Below are 26,921 nucleotides of genomic sequence, written 5' to 3' on the forward strand. Positions count from 1 at the left end.
AGCCTGAGCCCAGCACAGCAGAGAGATTGTGACTGGACTGAGCTGGGCAGAGCCAGGAGAAAGAAGGGGCAGACCCACAGCTGGAATTTCAGAGCACTGAAGTTGCAGGAATGCTTCCTGTGCAATGCACAGCAGTGCATTTTAAGAGAACCATTTTCAAACTCTACAAACCAACAAACAGTGCATGACACACAGAAACACCTCCTCAACTCAAAAAAAAAAAAACCAACAAAAAACCAACCAAACAAAAAAAAAACACAAGAAAAAAAAAAAACAGAAAACCCCCAAAGCCCCTGCAGCCCAAACCCCAGACTCACTGGGAGGTTGACATCACAGTTGAGCTCACAGAGGGCCCTCACCACCTCGGTGAAGCCCTGGCTCACCGCCACGTACAGCGCCGTGCACTTGGCATTGTTCAGCAGGTCTGCACTGGCTCCTTTGCCAATGAGCACTCGGGCAACCTCAGCCTGGTTTCTGGTTTAAAAACAAGGAGCAAAACAGATTAGAGTCATTCCTGTGCAGACAACAAATTCTTCCTCCTTGCAAGGCAACAGAGCTTCTCAGGTTTTGTATCCTCTTGACTTCATCCCATTTCTTATTAGTATTAAAAAAACCTACACACAACAAGATGTTCCTAATTTGTGCCCTCAAATCTGCTCCCTCTTTGCTCTAAAACAAAAGGAATCTCTCACTTTTATTGGTGAACTCTGCCCTGGTAAGAGGCAAAACAATTCAAAATTTTATCTTGCTCTGGAAAACACATGCAGTTACAGAAAAAAACCAGAACTAAACTGATCTCAAATCAACCAGACCACCTCCTTGAAAAAAATCTGATCACCAAAACCTCCTTGTCCTGATTCCCCCAAAAACTCCCAGCACAGACCCTGACCCCGCTGTGGAGGACACAGGACTGTGCTAAGCTAAGAAATGCTCCTGGGGGCTGAAGTTCCAAGGCCAGTTTCTAATATAAGGGTAAAATCAGAGAAAAGCCTCCACCAGCCACACAGACTGAACATAAACTTTGCAGCCCTTTAGGTCTTCAGGATGACAGACACCCACCCGAAGGCCGCGTAGTGCAGCGCCGTGTCCCCCTCGTCGTCCCTCAGGTTGACATTGGCATGAGCCTGCAGCAAAGTCTTCACCACCTCCAGGTGCCCCTGGTAGGAGGCAATTTGCAGGGCAGTTCTGCCCTGGTTCTTGGCATCGACCTGTGGGAAGGGCAGAGGCACAGGATTAGGAATGAGCTCGTGCTCGGGATGGAGGCACCAGCTGCAGAACAGCTGCAGGCTCAGAGGTGCCAGGCAGGATCTGTACCCTGCTGGCTCCACTTTCTGTGCATCAACTCCAAGCTGACCTTGTCCCAGAACATCTCTGGAGGGGAAGGGGACAGCACATTTAGGTAAGAGGAGGGAAGTGAGAGAACAGAGCTGGCAGCCAGGGCTCTAAATGCAGCTCTCTTGCAGCCAAATCACTCTGTGCCTGCAAGCACGACACTTCTTGACATCCCTGCCAACAATTCCTTTCCCAGTAGGAAAATGTGTGAGGAAATCAAATTAGCTTTGCATAAGGCTCTGAAGATGCCAAGCCCCCCATTGTTCTGTGCTGCTGCAGGTACTTCACTGGGTGCAGTGGCTGGAGGGGATACCACAGAGCTCAAGTGCTGCAAAGAGATTTGCTGAGAATTAAAGAGGCTGAAGAACAAGGAGAGGCTCTATGGAAGGCAATTAAAAAGAGCAGAAGCAGCTCTTGAAACCAGTGGGAGGCTAAGGAGGGGAGATGAAGGAGCTACAAAACCTCAGCAGACTGGCAGGGAGAACAGGTTAATGAACAAGTTTTTCTTCCTCCTGTAGCTGGTTCTAAGCAGCAGCCAGGGCAGGACAGGCAGGACGTCCCTTGGAACACTCCACAGGATATGGGAGAGTCATTTAGACAAGGAGGCCACTTTGCCTTCCTTCCATTTGCACAAGACAGACAATGCTGATGACCTGGAGAGGCCTTGGCAAGCAATTCCAACTTGCACTAAATGAGACAACTCCAGCCTCCTCCTCTTGCTGGGTATAACACTCTAATAGAAATAACTAATTTACTAATATAAGTATCAGAATAGAAATAGAAATCTAATAGAAGTAAGTCATCACATAATGGATTCCTTATTCTTGGCACTTTCCTATCTGGGATCAATTTGACAATTGCAGGTATTTGTCTATTCCTCCCATCTCCAGGAGCCTCATTACCTTTGTAACTAAAGAACTATAATAAATACCAGACAAGTAACCACTAAATCAGCTTCACAGGGGTTCCTTCACAATTGATCCTGCTTTTCCTGGTTCACACCCCCAGCTGTTCCTTCCAGCCACACAGACACAGCCTCAACAAAACTCCTTTTTGTTACCAATGGTTTCCAAGGACACTGTTGAAATCTCTGGTGATTCTTTTTTTAACCTGGTTATAAAGCCTGAACCCCTCCCTGAAGGAGCTTGAAAGAGCAGAGATTTCAGGAGATATGACCCTAAGTTTGGCACTCTGCAAGCACAGAAATTGTTCAGCAACAAGTCAAGCCCAGTTCCCTGCTCCAGTCAGACATGAGATAAGACACTGCTCAGATCTGGGCAGCTTTTCTCTTGCCTGATTCCAACAATATGATTTTGCAAGGTCAACTAAGGACAGACACAGCCAGACAGAACCCATGGCTTCCTTTTCCAACAGGCTGGATACTCAGGTATCTGCTCCTGTTTTCATATGGATAAACCCCTCTCCCCCTCATTCTACAGGTCCACACAGGAAATCTGGGAAAAGCCAACTTTGGAAAAGTGCTGTAAGGACTTAACTCTAGTTCACATTTAATGCTACAAACCAGGCATAAAATATGCACATTTAACACACAAATTTAATCCCAAATTGCAGCAAAATAACATTCCAGCTCTTCGGAGACATTAATAGTTCTGAAAAACCTACTGTTTTTCTCCCATCCTTTTCTCCAGTGGACTGCAACATTTGATGACAGCATTTTTTTTAGAAAAGCATCAAAGCCCAACCCTTAAGATGTGTTCAGAACTTGCCTTGTCTGGGTATTTCTGCAGCAGCTCCCGGACCTTGGCTGTGTTGTTGAGGGCTGCACAGATGACCAGGCACCCAGCGTGCTCTGACTCCGTCTTCTGGGACAGCAACTTCTCCAGAACAGTCACCAAAGTACCTGAGTGAGCAACAGGAAGGACCTGTAACCACACACCTTGGAGTGCCTGAGAGCACAGAGGTGTTACAGGTCTCCAGGCAGAGCAAAGTGAAAAAGTTTGGGCTCATGTGCAAGTTCTCCCTGAAGTTTAACTTGAGCAAAGATCCATCTACCAAGCAAAACAAAAAAAGACCTGGCAAGTCTCTCCTTTCTCCCACATGATCCTGACATCTAAAGGCAATAAGCATGGTGAGGCCACAAAAAAAATTTATGAGCAGATGTGCAAAACAGACCAAAGCCCCTCTCCACATCATGTGATCCCAAATTCGATTTCAGGGTGGATTGGGCAAAATAATGGCTGATTTCACAACACTTCCACACACAGGCCTGGAATATTGCACAAGCCTTCAGGGATTATTATCCTTATACAGGAAACAGGATGGACCAGGAAACTGAGACAGAACAAGGCAAATACTGAGCCTAGGGCAGGTCTGTGGTCAGCACTAACGAGTCCTAAATTCTGTATTTTCCTGTTAAGGCCAGCTTTGCTTGCCCAATAAGGCACAGCTGGGTTTTATTCTACATTTTCTCAAGCCCAGATTTGCTTGCCCAGTAAGGCACAGCTGGGTTTTATTCTCTATTTTCTTAAGCCCAACTTTGCTTGCCCAGTAAGGCACAGCTGGGTTTTATTCTCTATTTTCTTAAGCTCAACTTTGCTTGCCCAATAAGGCACAGCTGGGTTTTATTCTCTATTTTCTTAAGCCCAACTTTGCTTGCCCAGTAAGGCACAGCTGGGTTTTATTCTCTATTTTCTTAAGCCCAACTTTGCTTGCCCAATAAGGCACAGCTGGGTTTTATTCTCTATTTTCTTAAGCCCAACTTTGCTTGCCCAGTAAGGCACAGCTGGGTTTTATTCTCTATTTTCTTAAGCCCAACTTTGCTTGCCCAATAAGGCACAGCTGGGTTTTATTCTCTATTTTCTTAAGCCCAACTTTGCTTGCCCAGTAAGGCACAGCTGGGTTTTATTCTCTATTTTCTTAAGCCCAACTTTGCTTGCCCAGTAAGGTACAGCTGGTTTTATTCTACATTTTTTTAAGCCCAGCTTTGCTTGCCCAGTAAGGCACAGCTGGGCCTTGGAGCTCTGTCTGGGGAACAGCAACTGGAGTTTAACGCTGTCCAAAGAGCTGCAGCAAAGAGTTCCCAGTCCCTGCAGGGTCAGGCATGTCTCTCACTCTTTGGCTCCTTTGCACTCTCTGTTGTCATGAGGTTGGCCTCCTCATCCCTCTGGTAGGCTGTCAGGCAGGCAGGGTTGAAGGTCCAGGACTGTCCTCCCACTGACACGCGCAGATCTCCGTCCCCGTAGACCTTGATCACCTTCCCAATGTGCCCCAGGGTCTGCTGGGCAAAGAGAGATGGGTTTTCAAAGGTCAGCTCCCACTCTGAGGACTCCAGAGGGTTCTCACCAGTTTCTCTCTTACTGGTTTTACACAGAAGGGTTTCCCAGACACCTTAAAAATGTCTGGGGAGGAAGGTGGTGAAATGACAAAATGCGGTTTGAAGAACACTGAGAACTGATCAAAGCAGGACTGGGAGAGGTTTCCTCTGGGAGTTCAATTGCTCCTGGAGAGCACCTGCATCCCACTTTTCAGCCACACTGGTCTGATCAGACCGTTTTCCCACTTGGACACTTTCTGCCTCATTCCAGAGATTTAGGACTTGTTTACTTTACTTAGTGAAACCTCTTATATGAGTTGGTGGCAACCAAGTGCTTTGCCAGACTCCCCATTTCCTCTGGTGTCACCAAGACCCAACAGCTTCAGGGGGCAGGGACTTTGCAGGGCCCCAGTGAGGTCTGAGCCCTCACTGAGCAGCAGGAATTCTGAGGGGGCAGTGCAAGCCCCTCACTAGTTGCTTGGGAAAACCCAGGAGGTTGTGGGACTGTCCTGGGGCAGGTGTGCACTCACAGGGGCCATCTCATCCGTCCACTCCCCATGGCCAGGCTGGAGGCGCTTCACCGTCTCCATGTCATCGATCACCCGCACCACGTCACCCACCCAGAAGGTGTTGAGCTGCAAGGAAAGCAAAGTCAGAAGCTTGTGGGGGACAAAGCCACAAAAAGAAGAGTGATCAGCCCCTCCACTCCCAACCCCAAAAACCCAACCAAACATGACACTCACTGACTCAAAAACACCCACAGACTCAAACCCCAAGACATTACAAACTTAAGTACAACTACCCAGACAGCTGCAATCACTGAACTGCCAAAGGAACACAGTCCAAGGGCTGGGGTAACTCTGTTCTAAGCCAAGGGCACATTTAAGTAAGGAGATAATTTGTAACAGGCAGTTTTCTAAAGTTTTGTTCTTCTTCAAACCATGTCTCATTAATGCCAGAGTAAAGTATAGGACTTTCTCTGGTCCATCTCCTCATCACACCTGACCTGGCACTGGAGATTTTAATTCACTTTAATAAGGAAGTTTAATCTGTTTTTTATTTACAACAGAAACGGGAAAACAGAGTTTATCTGTACTGGTAATTTGCCAGATGCTCCCTCTGCTCACTGAGCTAAGAAGGGAGCACTGTCAAAACAGACTTTTCAAAGCAGACCAGTTCTGTGCAAAACAGTCTGACACTGCATTTTCCCTTGGTTTTGGAGTTTTTAGCATTGTGACCTTATTCAGCTCTTTCAGAATTTTTTAGTCTTCCAGCAGCTTCTTCTGTACTTAATTATCTTTGTTTCTAATCATCTACATTTCAAACCTCTGGGGAAGGCCAGAGCTATGAGCTTTAGAAATGCAGACACAAAATTAGAGGAGCTGGATTAAAGACTCAGGTCATCCAGAAGAGTCAGAGAGAAGAAAGACAAAGATGCAAAAAGGAGAATAACATGAAGACAGGAGAACAGGGAAGAAATAAAACCAAAAGGAAATTATGTGGGAAGAGGCTCAGCACAGGTGAAAGGCAGGGGCAGAAGGATGAGCTACTGTAGGTCTACAGTCTCATCAGAGAAGCTGAAATTAAGAAATGGAATTTACCTTAAAGAACCCACATTTGAAATGCAGAAGTTCATAAAACTGGCCACCCAGCAGCCACTGCCTCTGAGGGGCTGCACAAGTTCTGCCTAACCCCCCTGTGTGTGTGACACCTCCCTGTGCCACCCCACGCCCTGGCACAGCAGTCCAAGGCCAGCCCTGGCCAAGCCCAGCACTTACCTTGGTCAGGGCTCCAGGGTGGAAGGTCCAGCGGGTCTCGCTGTTGAACTGCACCCTCACGTCCCCTCTGTCTGTGATCCTGTGCACAGTCCCTGTCTGGCCAATGAACTTTTGATAGGGGGGAAAAAAAAGCAGGGGAAAGCCCCTAAATAAATCACATTGCTTCATAGTGGGCAAAGCAGGCACCCAAGGCACAGGGGGCTAAACCACCCAGCATTTCCACTGCACACACTCACAGTGCTCCCAAACCTGTTTTGCATGAGATGCAGACATTGCTTTTCTATAAAAGGAGGGAGAGTCTCCTTAAGAAGTTCCTTTAAAGTAGCAGCATGTTGGGGGAGGAGGGTGATAGGAATATAACATGCAAAAATCCTTGAAAACGCAGCACAAATTGTTCTCCTTCCAAATGACAAAGGTGGGCAGGGATTACAACGTGGTTGTGCATTATTATACCAGCAAAGCACACTCTGAGAGGGGAAAAAGGGGCATGGCAGATGAGACAAAACAAAGGACAGCTGTGTAGTGCAGGATTCTGGAACTGTTGGTTCTGGCAGGTCCTGAGCAGCTCATAGTTTAGAAGGAGGCAAAAAGTGCCAGTTTCTGAGATGACAGGAAGTTACTGGTTTATATATCATAAAAATCTCTGTTTAATACCCCTCTCTACACCTGCATTCACCAACAACAGGAATTCAGGAGCACAGAGGTTTACCAACCAACACACCCTGGGAGCCACACATTCCAAAGCTGCAGCTTTGGGGATGAAGCTTTAGCTGGAATAAAAAATTCCTGGCTCTACTGGAAGCCTTCTCAAAGTTCATGCCAGAAGTTGCCAAGTTTCTGCCTGCCAGGCTGAAAAAAAGGAGGCTGATGCTCAGTTAACAGATTTCCACACTGAAACCAAAATGACACATTTTGTCTTGACATTTTAAAGTCTGATTTCAAAAACTCAGGGCAGGTTGGGCCTGGATACATCTATAAAGTACCTTTTAAAATTTTATAGCACTGCTTCATGCTATTCTACAGTATAATAGGTGTCATTTCTATCTTTACTTCCTCTGCTGTCTGGGTTGTTTTAGACAACAGGTGACAGCAGAGTGAGAGCCCTTCAGTCTAAAGACAAGACACCAGGCTAAGCTCCAGGAATATCAGATGGGCTGAGAAATTTTAGCCCTGGCGAGGGACAGAGCCCACTGTTGACAAAACACATAACTTTCATTAGCAGCAATGCACAACACCAAAGAAGCCAAACAAGGAATTGATCCAGAACTCCAAAGAAAAGGTCCATGGCTTGTTTAAAAACAAACAAACCAGCCATTATTTTTTTGCTTCCAAGACTTTTGAGCAACTCTTGTGCATGGCTCCACAAGGCAATTCTCATACAAATCTGAGTCTAAAAATAAATCTGACTCCAGTGTCCTATCACTAAAAAAAATCTGTATTTGTGATTCAATTAACTCAATATAAATGTAGAAGGCAACAAGTTACACAAAGATGTTCTGGTAACTTCCCAAGCAGTGTCTGCTTGTGCAGGCTGAGGAGGACTGATCCCTTCTCCCCAAAGGAGCTGCACCTCAGCCAGGTTGGGGGTCAGGCTGAGCAGGACTGGACTGATCCCTTCTCCCCAGAGGAGCTGCCAGGCTCAAACCTCAGCCAGTTTGGGGTTCAGGCTGGGCTGGGCTGATCCCTTCTCCCCATTGGAGCTGACAGGCTCAAATCTCAGCCAGTTTGGGGGTTCAGGCTGGGCTGGACTGATCCCTTCTCCCCATTGGAGCTGACAGGCTCAAATCTCAGCCAGTTTGGGGGTTCAGGCTGGGCTGGACTGATCCTTTCCCTAGAGGAGCTGCACCTCAGCCATTTGGGGGTTCAGGCTGAGTAGGACTGATCCCTTCTCCCCCACAGTTGCTGCCAGGCTCAAACCTCAGCCAGTTTGGGGGTTCAGGCTGGGCTGGACTGATTCTTTCCCCAGAGGAGCTGCCAGGCTCAAACCTCAGCCAGTTTGGGGGTCAGGCTGAGCAGGACTGGACTGATCCCTTCTCCCCAAAGGAGCTGCCAGGCTCAAACCTCAGCCAGTTTGGGGTTCAGGCTGGGCTGGGCTGATCCCTTCTCCCCAGAGGAGCTCATACCTCAGCCATTTTGGGGTTCCAGCCTCCGTGGCCCTCCTGCATCTCCCGCAGGATTTCGATGTCCAGCTCGCACTTCACCTTGTCCCCGTGCTGGAAGGGGTGTCTGTCTGTGCTCTCCTTCCTCTGCAGCTCAGCTGGTTTTCCTGAGGAGAGGAACAGCAACCTCAGACATGCAGGCTGCATTAACATACCCTGGGCCTAACGAGGGTTGCAAATTATCATTAATTGGGGCCCAATGGTGCAAAACCCCTTCTCTATTTGGGGTATGCCCTACACAGTCTATAGGGTGGCACTACACACAAGAATCAAGTTTTTAGCTTTAATTATGTGAATTAAATATGAGGAAGCTCCAACAAGACACATTTTGTCCCTTCCCAGCGTGGGGAATGCCTTTGAAGGATGCCCCTCATGCCATGGCAGGCACCAGGAGCTGTTCTTAGCAGTTCAGTCACCCAGGACTGCTGTTCAGCAGACACACCCACACAGTGCCCAGAATAAGTTCTTCTCCACTGGCAGCCACACAACTTGCTTTGAGGGGTGCCTTCCCCTCCTCCCTTCCCTGCTCTACCTCTGGAATAAGCTCCCCATCCAACCCTTCCCTACCCTGATGCTCCTGCCAAGCTGCTCAGGCAGAGGAAAGAACAAGAAAGGCCTGACTGTGCTGCTGCAAACACAAAAACAGACCCCTCTGTTTTCCTTCAGGGCACCAAAGATGGACCCTGCACCTCATCAGAATAAACACAACTAAAATACACACTGGGGAAAAAAAAAGCTGCAAGTCCAAAAACACAAGTTGGTTTCATTGGAGTTAAGAGGAAAGGTGGATTGCAACAAGTTGCCAATGAAGCATCACCTTTTCCTGTTACTTTTTCTAATCTCTCTGCTGGGTCAGTATTTGGCAGTTCCATTCTCCAAATTCTGCCTTTGGTCACGTTCCACTTCAACACACTTTGAGGTCCACCAGAGTAACATTTGCTCTCTAAAAGAGCAGTGAACACCAGCTGAACCACCACCTGCCTGAAGAGTTCAAAACTTTGGGTTAACAAAACTGACACTGGGTTGAATTCCCTGTACCAGAGTGGGAGTTTCCTGCATTTCCAGCAGTGAGTTGCCTTGGCAGAAAATCCCTCTTTGGGATACAGTTGTGAGCATCTGATGGTTCTACCTCCAACTCAGCACTATTTCATCAGCCACAAAAAAAATCAAGCAGAATATTCACACACAAACCACTTCTAAGTGGCACACATTGTGTAGGAACTTCATAAAACCACCTGCTGATTTTTTGTCTTCCAAGGAAAATGGTTTTAGCAGCATGAAACAGCAGCACGAATCTGAATTTCTCAATGACTCATCTCTACACACCTAATTTTGGGAGATGCTCCTTGTAGTAGAAGCCCCCAGAAGCCTCCACAGTACATTTCAGGTCCACTTTGCCCTTGTGTCCCACCCTGTAGACGTTTGTGGTTCCATCAGCCCAGGTCACACTGGCCACGCTCCGGCCCGTCTCCACATCCCAGCCACGAATATCAACCACACGGCCAACCTTCCCTTCACCACCTGAGGGGAAAAAGGGAGAAAACTGGGAAAATTAAATCATGACACAACTCACCTGGACCAACTAGGAATGTGGTAAACTCATTGAAAGGCAGCCAGCCATTTACTTTGGAATACAAATATGGAAAAGCTGAATTCCATGTAGAATTCCTCCTGGTGTGCATGACCTAGTTAGGGAACACACAGTGCCGTGGCACCACACTGTGGCAAGACAAAAACCAGGGCTGTGAAACCCATCCAAGATCTTCAATCTCTCCCCAACACCAACCAGGTGGAAAAACATCGAATAAAGTTTGTTCTAGTACTTCTCTTCACCTGCCCAAGCAAGGGGCAGGACACTGAAACAATCCAGAGCAGGTGGATGTGTGTGTGGAGATAAATCTGGTTGGGCACATGGGACACGTTCTCATCCAAGAGACAACAGTCCATCAACACTGAACCTCCTGAAAGCAGCCAGAGTTTCCAGGTTCCCATCCCAACTCTGCTGCCAAGGCAAGTCCCAAATGGGGACAGCAACATCTGTGTCTCACTGAGTGGACACTGAGCTTTTAATTGCCTGCAAAGTCTTGACATTTAACAGCTTAAAGGAGTTTAATTCCTCATCTGACTAAAAAGCCTAATACAAACTAGTGGGCTTTGGAGTCAGCTCTTCCAATGACACAAGGACCAAATGGCTGTGGCTGCCCCAAACCCAGGCAGTGCCATCCCAGCTCAGCTGGGTGGCTGCACTGAGGGCTCTTCTCACTGGTTTGCTCCTGTAACTGGTTTCAGGTCACCACCATCGTAAGCTACACGAGTCTCAGACATGTAAATGTTGATCTGATCTCAAAAGGATGGATAAGCTGTATTGAGCATAAGCTGCTTTTCCTCTCAGACCCTGCAAGTAGCCATGCCCTCCACTAACCCAGAGCTGCAATAAATGGCAGAGTCAACTTTGGGAACCTTTGAACTTATGACTTAATTCTTAAGGGACAAAAGGAGCTGTAAACACTACAGTGTGAACAGGGCTCTGGAATAGAATTGGACAGGAAGGTTTCCCCAATCCTGCAGCACTAACAGAAACTGGTATCAGAGAATAAGTACAGTCATTACACCCCAAGAGCAGCTCCAGAAAAGGCATTTTTGTCCCTTTGCAGTTTCAAATCCCACTGAAAGCAGAAACCATTCTCCAATAACCACAGCAAACAGTTCATGAACATTCCATGTGAAACTCCCCTTATAGAGCATTTTCCTCACTCCTCTTAAAAGTGTCCAAATAAGGATATTCCACAGAACTCCAGAGGAAAAAGGAGTACTATACACAAAGTCAGACAACACTTATTCCCACTGTAAATTAAAGCTTTTCCAGAAAAAGATGGGTCTTGATTTATCATGGTGTACATATATAGTTCTATACAGGAACTTCCAGGATGGTTCCCAGGAGGTTTCCACATCTTTGAAACTGGAGTAGCACAATTTCCCTCCCACACCCTGAATGAATGTACATGGTTTATGTCACAGATATGTGACAAATTACCAACACAAGAAAACAAGGAATATTTAACACTCTAAAGAACAACCTGCATCCTCTGAACAGCTCCCCAGAAGCTGCTGCTCAGCACATGCATTTTCAACCAGCAATTTGCCAACTAAAACTAAAATATATATCAAAAAACCAGATGGGTGTTTCCCAGGACATCCCAAAAAGCAGCTTACCATCTTGGTTGCCCCACTCCCAGTCAGGGCCACGGACCACTTTAGCTCCCTGGAAAGTCCCTTTTAAGGTGATGCGAGTCAAATTCTGTCGAGGACTCACCAGGACTCTGGCAAAACAAAGTAAGAGAGGACAAATTAATTCCTTGTTATTATTGACACTGAATAAAGTCCTGATCCAGGGTCTGTTGTGTGAGGATCATCCTTATTTTCAGGGGCTTTGCTGAGGTGCCCAAAGCAGGGAGGCATTAATGGCTGGGCAGACTCCGGGTCACCAGGAGTTCTGCACAGCCCAGACCCCTGCTGAGAGGTAGAGAAGGGACCAGCAGTGGAGTGGCTCCACCATCCCCAGGACATCCCAGCCCTCTCCACCTGCCCTGCACTCCCCAGCCCAGGCACACACAGGGATCAGCTCAGGGGGAAAGGAAAGGTACCTACGTGATGGTGAACAGGGGGTCTGACGTCCTGTTAAAGCAGCTTCCAATCCCCATAATGGCACAGCAGCTTCTCTGCTGGTTCTGTGGGTGCTGTCCCCACTCTGCTCTCCAGCAGGAAGCCTTCTCATGAGTTACCAAGCCACCAAAATGCTCAGGGAGCTGTTTGGGCTGCTCACCCAGGGTACATCCACTTCTCTAGGTGACTGCAAAGGTGCCCCAATCCATAGCCCTGGAGCCTGACAGGCTCTTGGCAACTGCCAGACCAGACAGAGCAAACCAAGTTCAGCAGCTGTTGCACAGGGCAAAGGGAGGGGAAGCTTACTGGGGGTAGGGCTGACCTCAGAACACTGTATTTATTTTCCATCTAATTCCTGCAGAGAGAAGGTGGAGACTCAGGAGGATAAAAAGCTTACGCCTGAACTGACTGTTTACTTATCCACCAAATGCTTAAGTCTTTTTACCTTTCTTAACCTGTTAACAGATCTCCCACCTGTGGTTTACAACCTAATGTGTTTAAAAAGAGGAAGAGATTATTTATACAGGCTTTTACAATTGTTGAGTGTTCATTATTCAGACTGCAGCTCAACAGGAGGAAGATGAAGGCCTTTTATTTGATGGCTGGGATTTGGTCTGGTTTAAGCACCCTCAAGGCTGGGTGTTGTTATGAAAGAAGATAATGAGAGGGGGATAGGGAAAAGCTCAGCTAAAAAGAGACACTGATCAGAATTAATTTTATTGTTCTGTCATGCACTATAGAGTGGCTTCAAAAACCAGCACTGATTTGGGCACTGTGTCTGAAACAACATTGTTTTCACTGTATTTTGTTGAATGTTTTTCTAGCAATTTATCAAAGATGTCTTAGTCAAGCCCTGAGACAAAGTGATAAAAATAATACTTCTCTCCTCCAAACCCTCCTCTCACAAGGGAGGTTTCAATGCAAGGATCCTCAGTGATAGTAAAATAAAGCACTGAACTTGGCTTAAGCAGGATGTTTAAAGAGCAAAACAACCAGCACTCATACTATTCTTAGTGTAAGTTCCCTTTTTGCATAGTCATATAACAGCAGTCATTTCCCACCTCAACAGCTCTCACATTAACCTGCTACTTTCAGTGACATTTGTGACTGGAGACCAAGAGAACAAAGACAACCACGACAGAAAGCTGAGCTTCCTTAAAGAAGAAAAAAAGGTAAGAAACTCCATCTCCTGCTCTGCTCAAACGCTGGAGAGAACCCACCAGGAGTGCCCTCCTTCCCCAGCCTCCCAAAAACAGTGACCCTGCCCTGAACCACCTCCAGGAACGTGCAGGACACTCATGTCCTGAGCCAGTGTGTCTTAGGTCTTCATCTCCAAACACTGGGTAACAACCAAAGTTCCTCATGTGATGCTGAAATACCCTTGGGATAAAATTAATCACTGCGATGCTGCCCTTAATAACAACGTTAATTACGACAGCCCAAATCTGCAGCCATTTCTGCCCCACAAATTCCAATGATATTAAATTACTGTAGAGTCCAGAAAACACTTGGGAGCATGTGCTGTACAGAATGAAGTTCTGCCTCTCCCCAGCAAGGCTGGGAACCACTCCCTGGGGATATTCTGCCTGTGCTCAAGTTTCACTGAGGTGCTTACACAGCTTTTCACATCCCTGAGAGCTCTGCTCCAACAGCAGCATCACCCCTGTTTGTAGAGATGTGAGACCCAAATTAACTGAGCTGGAGAAGTTTAAACAGGCTGCTTTTAATTTGCAGTAATGACCTGAGACCCTGCAGAAGTCAGAGCCCCTTCACACCAGGCACAGCTGAAACATTTTGCAAGATAAGAGACTTTTCCACTGCAGAAAGTTCTTATTCAAAAAACCCAAGCACAATGCACAGGACTGGAGGGCAGAAAGGATGGACACCCTGCAAGGCAGCTGGCCATAAATACCATGTTAATCTCTTCAGAAAGGCACAGTTTTAAACTCAACTTTCAACTCCTGGTAGATACAAACCCACAGAAGATACAAACCCCACATCCCTTCTGGGATGTACAAAGACCTGCACAGAGTCACTCAACAAAAGCAGCACAAAGATCTTGCAGAAACTACAGATAAAACTGACCTCAATGCAAGGAATTCTACATTCTCTAATCCCCCCAGCAAAGCTTTTCCTGAAGCATTTCCAGCACAGGATAAAGGGAGGCACTTCTGACAGATGGCAGGGGCTGCTGGTTGCTCAAGCATGAACCAGACTAAGACAGGGGCACTGGGGAGGGATCAGCATCACACAAACCTATTTCAGGAACTGTCTTTACCAAGATTTTTCCTTTTCAATCCTGTCCTTCCTGGACAAGGCACAGCCCTTCAAAAACCAGCTGTATCCTTGGAATTCAGCTCTGAGTTGGGCTGTTCTGGGAACCCCCAAAGCTCAGCTCAGACTCAGGGGTTCAGAGCAAGGCTACAAAATGTGAGCTAAAAGATCAACACTGTCCTGCAGACAGAAGGTTTTCACAACTGGGCTCTCAGAGATGTTCCTAAACAACCTTTAATGGCAGAATATTGGCCTGAGCAGACGCAGAAGCACCACTGAGCACACGGAATGGCTTGTTCTCCTCCCAAAAACATGACTATTAGTGCAAAACACAGGCTAAGGATGTTCCAGGGAAGATTTCTCTTGCTTAGTTTGGATCCTGTAATTCCAGAGAAGATCAAATATGCCATTAAAAAGCAGTCCCTGTTCTGCAAATCAAACAGAATATTCCAAATTAAACAAGGGAAGCCCTAATGTGGGGATATGCAAAGATGTTCTGCAAGGTACATTTTTTTTTCAAGGAGGCACAGCTTGGTAATTTATCTGGCAAATTATGGTGGGTTTGGTTTTCTTTTTAAACTAAAAGTGTATTAATTCATTAATATAACAAATTAATAAATTAATTTAATTTTTTTTACTAATTAGGAAAGAAATACATCATCACAGAGGAGCCATGTTTGATTCAACACTCCCCAAAATTTCTGAGACCAACAGATCAAACTGCCATTGCATAAATAACACATGTTGAGGAGGTTACCATGTAAATAAAGCTGCATCCCCTTTCCTGCCCAGTAATCAAACACCCAGCAGTTGTCCCTCAGCTGCTGCAGCAGCTCAGGCTCCCAGGGTGGATTATCAAAGCTGCCTTCAATGGGACTGCCCTGCACAGGCAAACCCAAAGCAGAGCCTGCACTTGTTCTTGCATCTCAGTTCCAAATCCAACTGGTAACCAGGCTAGACAGAGCTGGTTTAGGAATTATGGCTGAAAATAACTGCAAGGTCTGTTTTGACTACAGGATAAAACACAATGTGAGAAAATGTTTGTATTTCTTACGCTTCATTAGACAAAATATTTCCCTGTGTGGTTTGTTGGCTCCTCCAACTCCATTGTTGGCCAGGGAATAAAAAAGAGGACTTGTAAAAAAATGGTTAAGGTTGTGATTTATTGGTGAGGGAAGCCTGGAAAACAGCCTGGGTAAAACACACCACAGCCCCTACTGACATTCAGCTCAGCCCCATCCCTGAGCAGGTGATCCAGGCAAAATTCCCCTGCTGCTTTTGCACTGGGATATAACAACACTAATATTTAGTATGAGAGGTAGATTATCTCAGGCTTGATTATTTGCAGAATCACCAGAGCATGCCTGACTATTCCAGCCCTAAAATAAACTTGATGAGTTTTGCTTTGCTGCCCTCCCTTCCAGACACTGATTTATCTTCCAATTACTAAGCACATATTCAGCAAATGGATATACAACTCTGAAAAAAGCTCTTCAGTAATACTGAGCTGTTCATCCTTCTGGGCCAAGGATGGGAGACTCTCCCACAACAGTCACAAAATTCAAACAAAAAAACTCCAATAAAATATAACAACAATTGAAAGAGGTCAGGAAGAGATTATCTCAAATAGGAAAATTAAAAAAACCATCCCAACTGTACTTCCTGCCACCTGAGGTTCAAACTCAGGTCATTTTAAAACCTGAAATAGCTTTCAGGTAAAGGAGTCTTCAAAGCCTCTTTAGCAAACTGATTGGGAACCCTCTACAGTGTCTGTCTGGGGTTAAATCTTCCTAAATCCCAGGATTAGTGACCTGCTACAAGGTTGGCCTTGAGGGACTGGAAACTCCCAGCTCTTCACCTCTGGTTCAAGAAGAGCCAGTTGATGTGACAGCTCCATCCCAGAGTCCCACATCTGATCACCCTGATGGCACCCAAGGACTGTATAACCAACCTCAACTTCATTATCCCAATCCAGGCTCCTGGGATGTTGCCAAACTCTTTGGGATGCCTCTCCATCTGTTCCACTTTAGCTTTCTGATTAATTAACACTCCACTGGGTTCATCACAGCACTTTGCCTGGGTCCTGAGAGCAACACACTCCTGTGCTTGAGTCTCCTTTGAAGGACCAAATGATCCCCATTCCCTGCCAGAGAAAGGGGTTTGGACAACCTTGGTCTTTAAAGGAAACTCCTCCTGTGTTTTGCAACCTTTCAACAGTAAAACCCAAATCCACACAGCATTTACCATGTCTTTTTAAACACACAGATTTTTGGGGGCCTTAGGGAACTGCCAAAGGTTTTATTTTCTACTTTATTTAGCAAAAAAACCCCAGATGGGTGCTCTAAGCAATAGTCCCAGTGAGTCATAAGCCATGCAATTCCTGTTCTTTGAAAAGGATGCTCCATTCCCTAAGGCAGAGTGTCTCTACAGCTCAGACCTCACTCATTCCAAAGAAATCCTCTCCATGGCATTGTTCAAAGGTGATCCATGCCCTTTGTTTCACTTATTTCTTTTTATATCAGGACATTCTATTCTTAATGCAGAGCAACCTATGGAACACCAGAGCAACAAAATGACAGGATTCCATCTGCATTAAAGCAAAGATGTTGCTGCCTCTTCCTGCTCCTGCACTGAGAGGCATTTCTGGAGAGGAGGGTTTTCATTTGCCACCTCCCTCTGTGAATAAAAAACTCTGCACTGTGCCCCCCACCTGAGACAAAACCCACTTCTGACCTGTTTGCTCCAAAACCTGGGACTCCCCAGAACCACACTGTGTACCCTTTACTCATGGTTAAAATTGCACCTTTCCACAACTGGAAGCTTCTTCCTCAAGGATTTCTAATTCCTCTCCATCCCTAAACTCAGCCAGGATCAGTTCCTGCCACACAGAAAGGCAGGAAAGGTGTTTCAGTATCCAATTACAACAACTGCTGCTTTATCCTTAGCCCTTACTGAGGCTCCCACATCTGACAGGCTCCAGCTGTGCCCCTGAAGTCACACACACCCCCATTTTCCTTTTTTCCTTTTTTTTTTTTTATTAGCTGCTGGATATTAAGGTCACTGCTCCTGCTAAAAGAGGGATGTAAATCAGAATAGTGCTGCTTTAACACAGACTTGGTATGTCTGTGTATCTACACTTCTTATTATCCAATAAAGATAATTTATATCACATCTTCTATAACCACTCAACAAGACACGTTCCCAGAAAAAAAACCACATTCAGAGGAAAAAAAAAAGCAAAGTAATTTAGGAAAAAACCAAACCAAGCCAACCACAAAGCCATCAAAGCACCACCAGACATTGCTCCAGGGGGCACCTCCCTCCAAGGAGCCCTCAGTGCTTCCAGGACATTCCAGAGCAGTGCTGCAGTGCCCTGGGAAAGTCAAACAGCTCTCACAGCACAGCACTGGGGCTGGCAAGTTTACTGGCCAGTCTCCAAACTCTCTTCTCTCCCTGACAGCAATTCAAAGAGCAGCCTGAGCACAGGGCAGGGACAAGCCCTGGCAGGAAAACCTGCTCTGGGGACATCCTTCCCCATTCAGATTCCTCAGCAAAGGAAATAAGCTCTGCAGGGGATGAGTCCTGGGGAGAAATTGCCTAGAAATCTGCTTTTTGATCAGGGTGTTCCCAAGGGAATTCAGCTCTGCAGGGCTGGGAGATCCCATGCCCAGGGAAGAAAATTTGGGCTGTTCTGCAGCCTCTTACAGCAATTACTGCCTACCTTTTTTTCTCCTTTTCTCTTTAAATATGAGCAGGATTATGTACCTTAAACTCAAAGAAAAGACACAATCAGGCATCCCTGAGTAACTACTTGGAGGTAATTATAATATTAATAGAAAGAGAAAAACCCCCACATGTCTATTTTTATATATAAGCATATTTTTATATATATATACACGACAACATGACGCTCATTTCCCAGCAGGATGTGCCTGGTTTGTCATATTAACATGAGCTCCAGAAACACCCTGATCTGGGGGATAAACACAAGCCCCAAAACTCAGAGGGGACATTCTCTGGACAAACACCCATTCTGAGAATTCTGCTCGACCCCACTGGCACAACTCTGGTGATGAACTCCAGAGAGAGAGGAAAAGCAGCTGTAGGTGCCACCCCACTGCCTTCAGCACGGGATGACACTTGTCATTCCACAGGCGGGTGCAAAGCACTGTGGGATTTTCCAAGGGAGGCAAGAAAAGAAAATCAATGACAGACACAAGCTGATTTCTCATGACTTTTCCTGAAGGCAAGAGGATTGAAAGATTCATCTGCATGCCCATTTTAGGAGGTGCAAATAAAACGACTGCTGAGACTATTTCTGAGTTCTTCCTCAGGACAGGAAAAAGGATCTCCATGTTTTGGCAGATCAGGGATGAGCAGAAAATTACAGATGCTGTTCCAGAGGCATCAGTGGAGCATCCACCTCCAATCACACCAATGTGCAAGGTAAGAGCAAAGGAGAAGGTGCTGCTCTTCAGAGAACAGTTTAGACCCACCAATTTAGGTGTATATTTATATTTACTTATTACTATATTTACTATTTATTTATTTAGTATATTAGCACTAGGAGTGTATTTGTATTTATATATAAATACAATATATTTATATCTAAGTAGAAATACACATCTGTATTTATAGATATTATATTACATATAAATACATTTATTTCTATGTGAATTATATACTAGTTAGGTGTATATTTATATATAAATACATTCTACATGTATTTTTAAATACACTTATTTATAAACTATATAGAAATACATTTCCTTCTATATGAATTATACAGACATGAACTAATTAGTGCCTATTTATATTTACATTAATTAGGTGTATATTTTAATTTAAATACATTTCTGTATGTATACATCTATATAAAAATGTCTTTATATATAAATACATTCTACATTTATATATAAATACATGTATTTCTCTATAAATTATATACAATTACATTCCTTTCTATACAAACTCTACAGACATGTCCTAGGCAGGTCCATATTTATAGTTGCACTTGTTAGGTGTATATTTATATATAAATACAAATACATTTCTTCATTAATATAATACATCAATATAAAACGCATTTATATATAAATACACTTATTTCTCCATAAATTATATAGAATTACATTCCTTTCTATATGAACTCTACAACCACGTGCTAGTTGGGTGCTGCCCATCACTCCTGCCCTTCAGCAGCCCCCTGGGGGTCCTACCCCTTTCTGACGTTCCCCTTGCAGAGGGACCCCCCTGGGCGTCCCAGTCCATTTTTGGAGCCCACTTGCAGAGGAGCCCCCCTGGTCATCCCACCCCCTTTTCTGAAGCCTCCCCTGCAGAGGAACCCCCTGGTTGTCCCACACCCCCTTTTTGAGGACCCCTCTGCTGAGAAGCCCCCTGGGGTCCCAGCCCCTTTCTGGAATCCCCCCTGCAGAGGAGCCCCCCTGGGGGTCCCAGCCCCTTTTTGGAACCCCCCCTGCAGAGGAGCCCCCCTGGGGGTCCCAGCCCCTTTTTGGAACCCCCCCCTGCAGAGGAGCCCCCCTGGGGGTCCCAGCCCCTTTTTGGAACCCCCCCCTGCAGAGGAGTCCCCCTGGGGGTCCCAGTCCCTTTTTGGAGACCCCCTGCAGAAGAACCCCCTGGGGGTCCCAGCCCCTTTTTGGAGACCCCCTGCAGAAGAACCCCCTGGGGTTCCAGTCCCTTTTGGAACCCCCCCTGCAGAAGAACCCCCTGGGGTTCCAGCCCCTTTTGGAGCCCCCTCTGCAAAGGAACCTCCTGGGGGTCCCAGCCCCATTTTGGAGCCCCTCCTGCAGAGGAACCTCCTGGGTGTCCCAGCCCCATTTTGGAGCCCCTCCTGCAGAGGAACCTCCTGGGTGTCCCAGCCCTTTCTGGACCCCCCCAGCACTCACGGCTGCGAATGGGCGGTCTCGTAGCGCTCGAAGGCGTGTGCCAGGTCGTGCTTGTTGTTCATGTAGCACTGTGTGCACAGGTCGTAGTCGAAGCACAGCTGGCACTTCCAGCGCATGCCGCGGATGCCGTGCTTCTTGCAGCAGTCGCAGATGATGTTGGGGTGCCGCACACCTGGCATGGCAAAGGCAGAGCAGTCATGGGAAATGCACAGGGAAAAGGCTCTCAGAGCTGCACCGTGTGTTTTAAAGGGAAAAAGTCGTGTATTGAGCTCTACTGAGGGCGAAGTCATACGTGTCATCTGTGCCCGTGTATGCACAACACGGGTAATCTGTCTCTGTGGGGACGAGGGACAGGACCCCGGGGAATGGCCTTAAGTTGTGTTACATCAGATCTCAGAAAAAGGTTCTTCCCCCAGAGGGTGGTGGGCACTGAACAGGCTCCCCAGGGCAGTGGACATGGCCCCAAGGCCATCATTCTAAGGGACAGGGTGGGATTGTCGGGGTCTCTGTGCAGGGCCAGGAGTTGGACTGGATGATCCCTATGGGTCCCTTCCAGCTCAGGATATTCTGTGATTCTGTAATATGAACTCCCCAGTTCCTGGCTTGAGGGACTCTCATCCTAAAGTCAGGTCAGACTCCAAGAGAATGACAAAGCCAGCAAAACTGTTCAGCTCTGAGACAGGAGGAAAGAGAAGCCTTTACAGAGAGGCAAACAGGAATTCCCCCGCCACGAACTGGCTCAGTGTATATTCTGCTGCTCAGCATCACTCCACAGGCAGGATCAAAAGGCTGACCCTTCAGCCAGGCTTTATTTAAAGTACATTGTATTTACTTTAGTCAAATAATATTTAAAAATAAAATCCAAATACATGTACTTTATTAAGAACAGGGATCCTCACAGATGGGAATGCTACAAAAACTAACATGAGGCAGGTGGCACACATGCTGGAGAAAACTTTGCCAATGTCTGTGCTCCCTGTCTTGGCTCTGCTCACCAACCTGGGCACTGTCACAGAGCACAGGGTCACAGCCTCCATGTCCATGCCATACCCACCAGTCTGGGCACTGTCACAGTCCCCTGTCCATGTCATACTTACCAACCTGGGCACTGTCACAAAGCAGGGGATCACAGTCCCCTTGTCCATGCCACACTCACCAGCCTGGGCACTGTCACAGTCCCCCTGTCCATGCCACACTCACCAACCTGGGCACTGTCACAGTCCCCCTGTCCATGCCACACTCACCGATCTGGGCACTGTCACAGCCCCCTGTCCATGCCACACTCACCAATCTGGGCGTTGTCATAGAGCAGGAGGTCGTAGGCGCCCTGGAAGCCCGTGCGGTAGTTGGTCCTGTTGCCCTGGTCCCACTGCACCACCACGGTCTTGTCGGGGGTGGTGGGGCTGCCGGTGCGGCCGATCTCCACCACGGTGCCCACGTTGCCCTCACCGCTGTCCTGGCTGCCCCACTTCCAGTCCACTCCACGAACCACCCGCATGCCCACCTGCATGCTGGCACAGGGCTCTCCGTCCATGGATGGGCACAGCAACCCCTACAGCTCTGCCACGGCGCGGCGCTGGGACACGGGCAGGGGCGGCAGCAGCGCCGGGGACAGCATGGTCAGCACACCTGGAACACAAGAGATCACAGGTGACCAGCATGGTCAGCACACCTGGAACACAAGAGATCACAGGTGACCAGCATGGTCAGCACAGCTGGAACACAAGAGATCACAGGTGACCAGCATGGTCAGCACACCTGGAACACAACAGATCACAGGTGACCAGCACAGGCAGCACACCTGGAACACAAGAGATCACAGGTGACCAGCATGGTCAGCACACCTGGAACACAACAGATCACAGGTGACCAGGACCGGCAGCACACCCGGAACACAACAGACCACAGGTGACCAGCACGGTCAGCACACCCGGAACACAACAGATCACAGGTGACCAGCATGAGCAGCACACCCGGAACACAACAGATCACAGGTGACCAGCATGAGCAGCACACCCGGAACACAACAGATCACAGGTGACCAGCATGAGCAGCACACCCAGAACACAACAGATCATCGGTGACCAGCATGAGCAGCACACCCGGAACACAACAGATCACAGGTGACCAGCATGAGCAGCACACCTGGAACACAACAGATCACAGGTGACCAGCATGAGCAGCACACCTGGAACACAACAGATCACAGGTGACCAGCATGAGCAGCACACCTGGAACACAACAGATCACAGGTGACCAGCATGAGCAGCACACCTGGAACACAACAGATCACAGGTGACCAGCATGAGCAGCACACCCAGAACACAACAGGTCACAGGTGACCAGCACGGGCAGCATACCAGGAACACAACAGATCACAGGTGACCAGCATGAGCAGCACACCTGGAATACAACCCATGCCCAGTGATGACACTCCACCCATCACATTCCCCCCAGGATGGCCTGGCTACAGGAAAGGCCTGACCTGCTGAGTAGATAATTTACTTTATTCAATTAATATCTTTAAAGAACGACTTAAACTATTTCTAAGATTATTTAAATAATATTTTCTTTATTCAAGTAGTATTTCTAAAGAATTACTAAAACTACTCCTAAAATTATTTAAATAGTGTCTTCTTTATTAATTAAAATTTTAAAGAATTATTTAAACTATTTCTACAATTATTTAAATAATATTTACTTTAGTAAAATAGTATTTGGAATAATTGCTGAAACTATTTATAACATTATTTAAATATTTTCTTTCTTCAAGTAATATTTTAAAATAATTATTTTAACTCTTTATAAATGTATTTAAATAATATGTACTTTAGTAAAATAATATTTTGAATAATTGCTTAAACTATTTATAACATTAAATATTTTCTTTATTCAAATAATATTTAAGTAATTAAACTATTTCTAAAATTATTTAATTATCTATTCAGACTATAATTTAAATAATTAAACTATTTCTAAAATTATTTAACATTTACTGTATTCAGATATTTTAATAATATTCAAATATTATTTGAATATTTAAATATTATTATAATAATATATTATTTATAATAATATAATATATTATAATAATAAAATATTATTTAAATATTATTTTAATATTTTCTTTTTTCAAATACTTAAAACCAATTTTTTAAATTGCTCATAAAATACTGAAAAATATTTACTTCAGTTAAATAATATTTAAAAACTAAAATTCAAATGTGCTTTATTAAAAACAGGGACCCTCCCAGCTTTAGCACAGGTGGGAATGACACACACAATAACCAGACATCTGGAATAACATCCAAAAACTTTCACTTCCCTCAAAGCCACTTTTGGTTTTGCTTTGGGGACATGGGAAGTTTTAAAGCTGCAGCTGAAAGGAATGTTTGCCTGTTTTCCCTGCAGTTTGTAGGAACATCACCAATGTCAGAGGGATGTCACACTTTTCCTGCTGTTTATCCCTGTGCCACAGCAGGAACAGGGAAGGGCACAGCAGATCTTGTGCTGGCATCAGGAAAAGTGTTGCCATGGCAACGGGCAAATGAGGTGAATGCCACACAGATGCATCACATCCTCAGTTTTGAATTAAATCAGATTACCAACCTCTGATTTCTCTTTTTACCAGAACAAGACAGAGAAGCAGAGTGTGCCTTTCAATGTTTAGAGCCTGGAAAAATCCCCTGTAGCATCCTGTTCTCTCTGGGCATCCCTGGGTCTCCTGCCAGTGTTATCCAGAACACCCAGGATTGTCTCAAATGTTGAAATAAAGACTCAACAGAGTGCCAAGGGCCAAAGAGTGCAGATGCCAAAAGCAAACCTCCCCAGTGCTGTGACACAGGCCACCTCAGCCCAGGGTGACAGCTGGGAGGGTGACAATCGTGGTCCAGCTCGTGGGTGTGCTCAGACACAGCAGCAGCTCCGCGCCCTGTGACGTGTTGTCATCGCTGCCACCCACCCATGGAGCAACCGAAACCACCCAGGCCTAAAAATAAACCCTTCCACCAGCCAAACATCTCCCTTTGAGCATATGGAGGAGTAGTTTGATGCAAACCAATGTTTCCAGCGTGCAGAAAGAGGCTGAGTCCTGCTCAGCAGCCTCAGACTTTTCCTGCCACGCGTCACTGTGACACCCAGACACCTGTCACATGAGAGCAACATCAAGCCCAAATGTCCCTGTGAACTTCACGTCATCTCTCGTTCTCATCAGCACCAGAAGACGCCTCGGGCGACTTTCCTGGGGAGCTGTGGGGGTGGATGTGGCATTGCTGAGCTGAAGGAGCACCAGGGTTTGCTGTGTTTATGATGCAGGAATCATCAAAGAACATCCTTTTTGGAAGGCAGTGCAGAGCCTGATGAGATCTGTATGATCCCCTCTTCCTCCAGATCAGAGATGAATCAAAGGGACTATTTATTGCTTCAACTAAAAGACAAAACTGCTTTTTTTAAAGGCTGCTCTGAACCAGCAGAGAGTGAGAGAAAACTAAGGGGAACATCCAACACTACAGAGGTACAAGAGAAGCACAGTCAGCTACAGGGCTCTTCCTTCAAAACAACCACCACCACCCTTCCTGAGTCATCCAAGGGAACTGGTGGTGGCTGGAATAGGGAATAACAGTGGGAAAAGGAATTGCATGCTTAGAGAAGGAAACAATAAATACAAGATATCTTACACAAGGATAGGGTGACACTCCCCAGCCTGAAGAGTTTTATGCCACTTCACTGGATATTCTTCCTCTCCCCAGGAATGAATGAAGCATCACAGGCTTTGGAACTCCCAGCATTTCAAGGAAGGAAATGCCAGTTCCAGCAATTATTCAGCATAAAAGAACATTCCAGGCTGTGCCACAAACCCATAAAATATAAGTCTCTGCAGGACAAAGGAGGATAATCCTCCCTTGCTACTTGGAACAGCAGGGCAGGCTGGCAAGTGACACACTGTGACACCAACAGAGCAGTCCAAGAGCTCAGTGCCAACCTCAGCTCCCACAAGGTGGGATCTACACACAGACCAACCCACATCTGTGCCCTTCCCACCCCTTCTGGATGCTGCTCTAGCTCAGTGTACCCCTGTGATACTGAATTCTACCCAGAGGAGCTGCCTGTGCTGCAGAGACCCCACCAAGCCCTTGCTGGCTGCTCCAAGGCCATCTTCCTGATGTGAATATTCCATTTTCCACACAAGAATGCACCAAATGCATTCTGCATTCCCATCTGCTCCGCAGGGGAGATGCAGAACAAGGGAAAAGGACTGTTCAAAATCTTTATGAGATGAATTACAGTGCTCTTGCAGGCTGAGCCTTGCCAGAGCAGCATTATTTACTTCCTAAGTGGAAATGTTTCACTCACTGAAGCAAATACTCCTCCCTTGATGCTGTCTGGGTCATAATTATTCCAGGGAAGGATAGGTAGAGCTGCCAAAAATGATTCACAGAGAAAACATCAGTTTCCCATGGGAATTCAAAGTAACTATGAACAAATAATCCATTAGAAGACACAAGCCTATTTCTGAATCCTGATGTAACGTTCTGACCTTGTCTACTGTGCCACAGAAAAGAGCAGCCCAGGCATATCTATGAGTCCATTCCTAGGAAATCCCACTAACACTTTACTGGAACAAAGGAAAAACACTTCAGCACCTCCACTCCACATTTGAGCTGCAATAACTGTGGCAAATTTCTGCCAATATTCAACTGCTTTGTTGGTAGAAGGTGCTTTAGAGACAACCCAATACCCACCTCGCAGGAGGCAAAGGTTGCTGCTGTTGTAGCTGAACAGCAAACAGAACCCAGGAATGGTGTAAACAGTTGACAAAATCCCTGCATGGAACGTGGTGATCACCTTATTTGAACAGCAAGGCAAACAGAGGAAGTGTTTTTTTAAAAAAAATAAAAACTAACAACTTTTTTCCCTTTACATATATTTTACAGTTTGAATTGTCTTCTTCTCAGGTGAATTATTCCACCCTACAGAGATCTGCCTATCCAGAGGATGCTCCCTGAGGCAATTGCAGATCCCACACCTTTCCAAAGGAGCAGCACAAGCTCAGGCTTGGACATTTCCCTCCTTTGTGCACATCATTTCTGAGCACACGTGGGGTTGGCTGTAGAACAGCTTCTGTTACAGGGGCTTTTCACAGCAGCTCATTTGAGCCTCAGTCCTCCAACTTTCCCAGCTAATATCTTTGTGTTCTTTAATAACAGAAAACAACCAGGATCAAATAGCCCTCTGAGCCTAAGGCTCAAAGCTGCTAAGTTAATTACCAAAGCTAATATTCATGCCAAAATAGCTCAAATTCAGACTTACCTTTCACTTTTCTTCTCAGCACACAGGGTACAGTGTAACTGCTCTCAAGGATACACACAATTCCCACAAACATAATCATTAATACATGAAAACCGAGCAGAAAACCAGTAAAACACACAGTAAATAATCCTTTTGGACCCACTACCACCCAAACAGTGCCTTGCAGCTTTTGTGCCCCCCCCAGGTGATGCCAGGACTCCTCAGCCCTGCCCCAGGTGTGCTGCCT

The 26,921-nt window shown here is 46.1% G+C and overlaps 1 protein-coding gene across 6 annotated transcripts in view; it reads right to left on the reverse strand.

Moving 5' to 3' along the window:
• The window catches only part of MIB2 (MIB E3 ubiquitin protein ligase 2), a 42,385-nt gene that overhangs the window by 7,961 nt on the left and 7,503 nt on the right, over positions 1-26,921 (reverse strand). For 3 of the 6 annotated variants that reach the window (XR_011699560.1, XM_071575436.1, XM_071575440.1), the window contains exons 3-13: positions 21,674-22,015; positions 20,387-20,558; positions 11,757-11,863; positions 9,870-10,064; positions 8,508-8,650; positions 6,385-6,492; positions 5,137-5,241; positions 4,405-4,570; positions 3,060-3,193; positions 1,060-1,208; positions 318-474 (exon numbers count right to left, since the gene is read on the reverse strand). Coding sequence is in view for 5 of the 6 variants with exons in the window: in XM_071575436.1 (XP_071431537.1) it covers positions 318-474; positions 1,060-1,208; positions 3,060-3,193; positions 4,405-4,570; positions 5,137-5,241; positions 6,385-6,492; positions 8,508-8,650; positions 9,870-10,064; positions 11,757-11,863; positions 20,387-20,558; positions 21,674-21,920 (1,683 nt within the window). In the remaining variant the exon portion in view is untranslated. The remainder of the gene's footprint in view (positions 1-317; positions 475-1,059; positions 1,209-3,059; positions 3,194-4,404; positions 4,571-5,136; positions 5,242-6,384; positions 6,493-8,507; positions 8,651-9,869; positions 10,065-11,756; positions 11,864-20,386; positions 20,559-21,673; positions 22,016-26,921) is intronic. The other 3 variants (XM_071575439.1, XM_071575438.1, XM_071575437.1) reach the window with 3 other exon arrangements.

This window comes from Pithys albifrons, chromosome 22 (genome assembly GCF_047495875.1).
Source record: "Pithys albifrons albifrons isolate INPA30051 chromosome 22, PitAlb_v1, whole genome shotgun sequence".
NCBI classification, from domain to species: Eukaryota; Metazoa; Chordata; class Aves; order Passeriformes; family Thamnophilidae; genus Pithys; species Pithys albifrons.